The sequence below is a fragment of the Egretta garzetta genome, unplaced genomic scaffold (assembly GCF_000687185.1).
Source record: "Egretta garzetta isolate BGI_Z169 unplaced genomic scaffold, ASM68718v1 scaffold34, whole genome shotgun sequence".
NCBI lineage: Eukaryota > Metazoa > Chordata > Aves > Pelecaniformes > Ardeidae > Egretta > Egretta garzetta.
Window position 1 is genome coordinate 4,840,214 of NW_009259586.1, and position 8,794 is coordinate 4,849,007.

The window sequence follows — 8,794 nt, forward strand, 5'->3', positions numbered from 1 at the left end:
TGTGGGTACAGGGTGCTATGGGCAAGAGGGGATGGAGGGCTGTGGGGGCAGAGAATGGGTAGGGCAGAGAGGCTGTAGGGACAGGGATGGGGGCTCTAGGGGAGGTGACGGGGGCTATAGGGCAGCTGCAGAGCCGTATGTTTGCCCAGCCAAGTGGGTGGCTGCTTGCAGGGAGGGCAGGTTCAGCTGGAGGTTTTGCTCTCAGTGTGTATTTCTGTCCCTTGGCTCCCCTAAAACCCCTCCGAAGGGGCAGGGACGAGCCCTGTGCAGCGTGCATGCGGAAGGGTGTGAACATGTGCTCAGGGCTGAACTTTCTTTGTGCAGCAGCTCCATCCTGATTGCAGTAAGGTGAAATGTGTCAAACAGCTTCTCCGTCCTCCTTCAGTGCTCTGAGTTGCAGGCTTTGTCAGGCAGTGTCCCCGTCCTCCTGTGGCTGTGCGGGACCCCTGGGCGGGCAGGGTGGTGGGGGCCAGCAGGTCCAGGGCACCGAGGAGCTCTGGGGTTTCAAGGCGGGTCAGGCCAGTTCTTTGTCTTGCTTTTGTTCGACACTGCCTCTTGGAGCAAGTTCGTGGGAAAGCCCAGCAACAGGAAAGGAACTGGCTTTGGGAAAGGCTTTGAAGGATTAGCTGACAGTCAGAGCCTAATGCTCGCCCGGAGGTAGGACTTCCAGGGAGCAACTCCCCAGGAACTACAGGGAGCAGCCCTTGTTTTCCACAGGCAGGGTCTGGGTGTTTCATTTCAACTGGGTTGAGATTAGGAGTGAGGCGGCTGTAGCCCTTGCTGGAGGCAAGATTGCCCTCTTGGAGTCTGTTGTGGGGAACGACAGAGTTCACTGCAGTTTCGACTCCAGCCCAGAAGTGAAACTGAGGGGTGGGAACACAAAGTACTTTGATAAAAAGGCAGCGTATTTAGAAGAGTAAACTCTGCCTAGTAACATCATTAAAAAGTTTATTACATTCTGCTCCTAGCATTAAGCAGTGTTTATCCCTTTGGCAGGAAGAGTGCAGAGGGGAGAGAGGCGCAGTGGAAAATGTAACCAAAAAGTCTGCTGCAGTTGGAGCCTGAAAGCTCTGGGGACCTGATCCTTCCTCAAATCAAACCAGGGTGCACAGGGGGGTTCCCGAACTGGGGGAGCCCAGAGAGCTGCCCACAGCTTTCAACAGTGGCTGATGAGACCTGGGTGGAGCCAGGGGCAATGGTGACCGAGCCACCCACCTGGTATAAAAGCAGCCCCTGGGGAGCACAGCCCCCGGGGGGGGGCATTGGCAGGGCGTGGGGTGGCAGTGAGGGTGTGGGGGGGTGGGCAGGAAGGGTTGCTGAAGCTCTGCCAGTCTGACTGGGGAGCAATGGTGCCCAACCGGCAGAAACCCATGGCCTCTCTTAAGCTCTGCACCCACCGCGACTGGGGCAGCTTCCCAGGAGAATGCACCAGCAGGGATGCGCTGGAATCCGTGTGCCAGGCTGCAGGCTGTGCCCTGCTCATACGCCAGTACGGGCCGGTGGCATCGAGCATGCCTGCGGGAGCTGTGCCCAGGGATAGGGGCTCCTCCGCTTGGCGAAGAGGGGTCAAGTGTTTATGGGTAAGAGTCAGGGGAAGGCCAACAAGGCAGATATCAGGGTGGGAGTCTGTTATAGACTGCCCAACCAGGATGAAGAGGCAGACAAAATATTCTATAAGCAGCTGGGAGAAGTCTCATGATCGCTAGCCCTTGTTCTCATGGAGGACTTCAACTTACCAAATGTCTGCTAGAAATACGACACAGCAGAGAGGACAGAGTCTGGGAGATTCCTGGAGTGTGTGGAAGAGACCTTCCTGATGCAGCTGGTAGGGAGCCAGCCAGGGAAGGTGCCTGCTGGACCTGTTTTTGTGAACAGAGAAGGACTGGTGGGTGATGTGATGGTTGGAGGCTGTCTTGGGCACAGCGATCATGAAATGATAGAGTTTTTGATTCTTGGAGAAGTAAGGAGGGAGGTCAGCAGAACTGCTGCTGTGGACTTCTGGAGGGCAGACTTTGGCCTGTTTAGGAGCCAGGTTGATAGAGTCCCTTGGGAGGCTGTCCTGAAGGGCAAGAAGTCCAGGAAGGCCGTATGTTCTTTAAGAAGGAAATCTTAAAGGCATGGGAGCTGGCCGTCCCCATGTGCTGAAAGGTGAGCCAGTGGGGAAGAAGACTGGCCTGGCAGAGAGCTTTGGCTGGAATGCAGGGAAAAAAGGAGAAAAACCAGGTGCCTAGGGAAGTCGTTGAGTGCCTGTCCCTGGAGGTATTTAAAAGATGTGAAGACATGGTGCTTAGGGACATGGCTTAGTGGTGGACTTGGCAGTGTTAGGTTAACAGTTGGACTCTGTGATCTTAAAGGTCTTTTCCAACCTAAATGATTCTATGAGTCAAACAGTCAAACAGTCAAAAGTAACCAGCACCTGGTTAACTCTTTAGTCAACAGGGTTGATTTAAAGAGTAAGGAAGAGGTAAAGACAGAGCAGAGCAGGGTTAACTTTCACCACCCTTTTATTGCAGTTGCATTGCAAAGAAGACCCAAAAGCTCTTGCTTTGGGGGGAGAAGCTCCTGGTATAAGTCCATGAAGAAAGGGACTGGCTGGGGAGTCCGTGAACCTCTCCGAGTATGAACTCTGCAGTCAGGACGGTTCCCAAGCCCTGGGAGGGCAGGGCCTTTCATCCACGTGCAGAGGGGGTGGCACCACAGGTCGGGTTGATGTCCTTCACAGCAGCAAAGCAGGAGCTTGCTTGTGTGCTCGTTGTAGGGGACAGGAGGTTGCGGTGATGCCTCTGTCTTGTGTTCGTCTCTCGTCCCCTCTGATAATTTCTGTAGAGACTGGTGAAGAGTTAAAGGTGAAAAATGAAGCTGGTTATCTTATATCAACAATTATAAACTGGTAGTTGGGGCTGTTAAGAAATAAATTCAAAGAGCTCTTAGGATTAGTTGAGAGTGATTGCCAGTGTTCGGCTCCTTGCCTGCGAGGCGGGAAAGGGGTGATTTTTTTTTCCTGGGTCTCTGCTGTTTCTCTGTTCGGTTGCGCTGCTGAACTCCAGGGTTGCAGAGCTCTGCAGGAGCGCTGGGGCTGGCTCGCTTGCAGGCACAGCAGGCTGTCGTGCTGCTGGAATGTGTTGCCAACAGAAGGCATGTGCTCTCCAGGAGTAGTGTTTAACAGTCTATGCTGAGCCCCGAGAGCAAGCGGAGTTTTATTTGCTCTCCTCCAGCTGAGTCAGGGAAATGAGAGCTGCTGTAATATCAGACCATTGGACCATTGGTCTTGTTTTATCTCCAGCAGTACCAGATGCTTCATCGGCAGAGGTGGAGGGTGAATGACTTGTCTTTTGTAACAAATGCAAACAAAAAAAAAAAAAAGATTGTTTCTAAATCCTTTGGACCCTTTCTTTGTAGAGTCCTCTTGACACATTCTTTCCAATCAGACACATAAACTTGCTGCTGGCTATAGGCAGGAGTGAGGCCGACCCTACGCTATTTCCAGCACAATGCTCCTGATAATGTGTCGTGTATCCGCCTCGTTCCTTACGTTCTCAACCCCCAATGCTTCCAACAGCCGGCTGTGTTTTCTCGCACACCTTTCACTCTTGCCATGGCCAGGAGATAAGCGATACAGGAATGCTGAAGCACGTGAAGCACGTCTGACCGGAATTCAGGGAGCTCAAACTAGACGACAGCTGTGAATTTTGCTTTCCTTAATGTATTTGAGGAAACCGTGTGAGCAGGCACCTTGAGAGGAGTTAGTGACTCTGGGTTATGAGCGTGAGGTATCTTGGGCCCCAATTTCAAAGCTACTGATGCTTTCATTTGGAGGTGTGACTGCTGGGAACCTCTGAGAGCAAGCTGTGTGTGTTTTCACACCGTGGGGGGGACCAGAGGTATTTTCACAGTGTTGTGGAGTGCAGGCTGGCTTTATAAAGACATCTACTGTTCTTTGATGCTCTTCCCCGTGTTTGGGGGTAGGGAGGAAGCTGTAGACTGGAGGTGGAACCGTCGTCTGGCTCTGGCTTTGCACCCTCTTGCATTTAGTGTGAAAGTCTGGTTCCTGTGAGGTCAGTGAAACCCTTTGGCTCTTCAGGCCTGGAAAAAATCAAGATAGTTTAGACCAGAGAGCCTGGTCTGCTGTAGTGCTTTGCCAAGCTGTGACAGCATGAAATATCACCCTTCTCATTAGCAATGCAGGGTTGTGCAAGTACCTCTTGAAGGTTGATTGCAGAGAGCAGGAGACTGTTTCAGCTGGACATTTTAGATTTTGATTGAATTTTCTCACAATCTGAATATTCTAATAATTTTTCCTCCCTGATCCTTTTGTGGCAGGGTTTTGGTTTTTGGTTTTCAGTCATGCGGTAGAAGAATGTGTTGCACTGAAGTTTTTACCAATTAGTTCCCCGGGGTGGTATCCCCGGAGGAACCATGCAATCCATGAAAGAGGAACTGTGCAATCCATGAAATGCTGCTGTTCACTCGCTCCCACTCCAGCCCAGCGCTGCGCCTGCTCGGCTCCCAGTCACCCCTGAGATGGTGCTCAGGGAAAGTGCTCTTGCACAACCGGGCCGGCAGCTGCTCTCTGGCTGCTCCAGCCCTTCTCGGGCTGCGGCAGCGCGCAGGGACTTCTCTGTGCCTCAGCTGGCAGAGAAACACGGAGAGCTTAGGGACAGGCTCGGCTGAAACTGGAGACGACTTGGCCGTAGAGACATGCGAGTGTGATTGTCTCCATTAAACATTTTGGCAAACAGTCTGCGGTTTCCTTGTCTGCTCGTGTGAGCGGCTGGAGCTGCTTGGCTGGGACCACCCTACGGTGATGGGATGGTGGCTTCTCTGGTCGCTGTTTCAGACAGCGAGTAGCCGTGGCAGCGGCTGCAGTGGCTTTTATGGCTTTCTCCAGAGCGTTCATCCTTCCCTTGGGCTAGGGAGAGCTTTCTCGACCTTTATTTTATATAACCTATATTTATAAAGGCTTTTCTTCTGCAGAGCTTTCGTTCCTCTTCTAGTTTATCTATGTCCCTTGCCCAGGAGCTTTCAAACAATGAAAGATGGTTCAGTTTGGCACTTGTCCTCCCTCCTCCTCCTCCTCCTCGGCCAGCTCTTACAGCCTTGGTGTGAGTTGCCCAAGAGCAGAGACAGAAGGGACGTCAGGGACAGAGTCAGTGGGAGCCACACAACTCTCTGTCTGCAAAACAGCAGTGGGGAAAGAGGGTCAGGGCATTTGCTCAGCTCTCAGTGCGAAACTCCCCCTTGGAAGGGTAAAATCTTGGTTTGTGCTTATCTCAAGGTTGAACTCCACCCTGTAGAGGAAGTAACTTCATGCTAGTTGTCCTTTCTCATGGTCAGGAAAACAAATATTTTATTTATTTTTAAATCTTTTGTCTTTTAAATAGGACTGAGTCTTTGCAGAATATTGATCCCGTAATGAATGGGGAAAATCTGACTTCAGGCTGATCTGTTTCCCTCTCTAGGGCAGGGATCCCCCCCATTAGGCAGCGAGTCTGCAGACACAGGGCATTGCCTCTGAGCCATGCACCCCACAAGTTCTGTTTCACCCCATCCTTCCTGGTCATCTCCTAAGGCAGGAATGGAGGAGCTGAGAGTGCAGAGGGAGGCAGGGAAGGAGCGAGGAGGGGCAGAGAAAGCGGGGGCTGCTGGGGCAGGGAGAGGCTCAGAGCAGGAGGAGGTGGAGAGAGAAACCGGGGCCAGAGCTGCAGCGCTCGGATGGTCAGGAGCTGTGGTTTCAGGGGAGGTCGCTGCTTTTCCACTGGAACCTCAGTGGAAGCCTTAAGGATTTAAAAATTATTTTCCCTACTGCCCTGCCCACATCTCATCATTGCTGCCTCTCCTAACTGTGTTCCCTCTCCAGCCTGGCCTCCAGCAGGATGTCTCCATGCTTCTTTCAAGGACCCTGTCGTGCCATCGCTGCCCGGGTGCTGCTCTGCTGAAACACCTCGCTGCTCTCCTCCTCCCCTCCTGTCCTGTCTTTGCAGTGGGTGTAGTGTCCCCCACCCTGTGAGCCTGCTGTAGGATTGCTGCTGCACTTCTCCCCCCTCATCTTGCTGGGTGCTCCCCCTTTTACTGATGCTGTCTTCAGTACCATAAACTCTTTGCAGTCTAGCTGGCAGAGGTAGTAAAGCACGTACAGCCCGCTTGCTGTTGCATACACAGACCATTACTTGGCAAATGCCTCTCAGTTACAGCTCAACGTCTCTGAACTCTTCTAAACAGTTTTTATTCTGCAGGGTTAGACTCTTCTCTGCAGAAAAGACATTTATTCTGCAAGATTAGACTCTTCTGCTTTGGAGGCTAATAAAATGGCAGATCTCTGACTTTAATTTTAACTTTCTAAGTTGTCTGCTCTTTCCAGTAGAGAAAAGCCAGTTGGGGGAATTTTCCAATGAGGGTGGTGAAACACTGGAACAGGTTGCCCAGAGAGGTAGTGGAGGCCCCATCCCTGGAAACATTCAAGGCCAGGTTGGACGGGGCTCTGAGCAGCCTGATCTAGTTAGCGGTGTCCCTGCTCACTGCAGGGGGGTTGGACTAGATGACCTCTAGGGGTCCCTTCCAGCCCAAAACATTCTATGATTCTAAGTTATTTGTGCTATTTAGTGTTGCAGAAAGACCAAACTCAGTTTGCTCTCTCTCAGCAAAGTCCATTATCTGTCCAGATATCCAGAAATGTCCCAGGTAGCTTTCATCCCAGGTGAATGACTGTAGGACCAGGCTGTGCCCGGTCTGCAGGGCTGGTTCAGGCTCCTTCCCCATTGGTGAGCAGCATCCTGGTTTCCAGTGGAGGCACTGCCGGTGCTGCCTGCTGGTGTGGGCAGGTCCGGGTGGGTGCACTGGGGTTACCAAGGCCATTCTGCCTGCCCGGTGCCCCCCGAGCTGCTCCATGCGCTTTCCAGGGGCTTTCAGAGGTCTCCCTGATCTTGACCTGCTGAAGTGACTGCAGGTGGTTCCCACCGGTGCGGGAATGTGCATCGAGTACTCCTGGTTCTGTCAGCAGGTTGATAATCCTTCCACTGGAGAGAATGGTATTGATAGCTTATATTAATAGACTCTTCTCCTTCTCTTTCACAGTGCCCTGCACACAGCGATACCCTCTGCCTCCCACAGGGTGACCAACAGCTATGTCCAGGGGACTTCAGACATTCCCCTTCTCACCAAAACCATGGGCCAGTGCCTGGATGAGACTGTTGAGCGGTTTCCCGACCGCAATGCCTTGGTCTTCTGCCGAGATGGGATTCGGAAGACGTTTGCTCAGTTCAAAGAGGAGGTGAGTGCCCGGTTCGCCCTGTGGAGAGCCCAGGCGGGTGGGTAATGGCAGCAGCAGGCACGATGGAGAAATGGAAAATGATTTCATCACTCAGCTCGGGCATGAGGGTTGTCGTATGCGGATCTTCATCCTGGCCCTGAGCAGAGGGTGATAGCACTTCCCCAGCGCACACCAATGGGCACATGCTGCCTCTGTCCTCCTGAGAGTCTCGAGGTCAAAGGGAGAAGGCAGCGTATGTAAAATGCTTGTTGAATATCCCAGGGTGAACTTTCACACTTAAGAATTATCTCCCCTATCTGATATGTTATGGGCTGGGTCACGGTGTTTTTCTCAGCTGGAGTATTAATCACTCTGCTCCGACTGTCGGAGGTCCTGAGTGTGTAGAGATTTCCAGTCCAAGCACAAAGGCAATTGAGCAAAGTCAAGGACTTGGTCTCAATATCATATGCAAAGACGTGTGGGTGTATCTCTGCATGTGTATGTATGTGTGCATATTACATACAAATCTATGTTTATACGTATTCTGAATGGCGGGGCAGTATTTCAAGGGTAACTACCTGGAAAGTTTCTGTTAATTGTATGATATGATATTGGATAGGAAGAATTGTTTGCGGGTTTTTTTTTTTTAGATTTACTAGTGTTTTGGTTAGATCCATTCAGATTAGCTGTGTTTATGTTAATTTTAAAAGGTAGGCTATAATTCAGAACTAAATCAGTGAATAGCTATTCCTCAAATTCATATTTCCTTCAAGGTAGCTTTCATAAATTCATTGGAGAACATAACAAAGCTCTACAAACTTCCCTGAATACCTCAGAATATTTATACATACTTCTTCACACCTGAAACACACTTCCCATCTTGCAAAATAGTCATGTTAATACAGTGGCTGAATGCAAGTTAATGAGGATAGGAACCCCAGCCTGGTCAAAAATCACTTGATACAGTTTTCCTCACCTGAGTCCTTTTAGAAGTAAGCGATATGCCAGAATAGAGGCAGATCCAATGGTGTAGATGGGCCCAGCATATGGGTAAGGCTTAGTCAAGTTGAGTTGATGAGGAGCTGGACAGTAAATAGTCTTTGGGCGAGAATTAATTTGCAACTCTTTGTACATAACTGCCTATTTTGGTTTCCTTTCGGCTTTGTTGTATTGTTCCATGCTTGTTATTTTTATGCTTTCAGTCACCCCGCTAAGCTGGTCTGTGCTCTGACTCAGAGGTGCTGCAGCAGAGGTACATTCTGTCCCATTTCAGTGGCAAAGATGATGCTTTTTTCCCGGAAAGCAGTGCCTGGAGACAGATTTCCCCCACTGCATCCTCTGTGTGATCCTCAGGCTCTTGTCTTGTATTTTACAGGTGGACCAGGCAGCAGCTGGGCTTCTGGCTCTTGGCCTGAAGAAAGGAGACCGGCTGGGAATGTGGGGTCCCAATAAATACGAGTGGGTTCTCATGCAGTTTGCAACTGCCCAGGCAGGAATCATCCTGGTAAGGAGTTTGCTGTGACCGGGTTTTTAGTAGTCTGTAGGGAA

General features: G+C 50.9%; 1 protein-coding gene across 1 annotated transcript in view; it reads left to right on the top strand.

Moving 5' to 3' along the window:
* The first annotated feature begins 1,346 nt into the window (after positions 1 to 1,346).
* The window catches only part of ACSF2 (acyl-CoA synthetase family member 2), a 39,197-nt gene continuing 31,749 nt past the window's right edge, over positions 1,347 to 8,794 (top strand). The window contains exons 1-4 of the mRNA XM_009637863.2: positions 1,347 to 1,580; positions 1,751 to 1,825; positions 7,049 to 7,267; positions 8,622 to 8,750. Coding sequence (XP_009636158.2) covers positions 1,347 to 1,580; positions 1,751 to 1,825; positions 7,049 to 7,267; positions 8,622 to 8,750 — 657 coding nt within the window. The remainder of the gene's footprint in view (positions 1,581 to 1,750; positions 1,826 to 7,048; positions 7,268 to 8,621; positions 8,751 to 8,794) is intronic.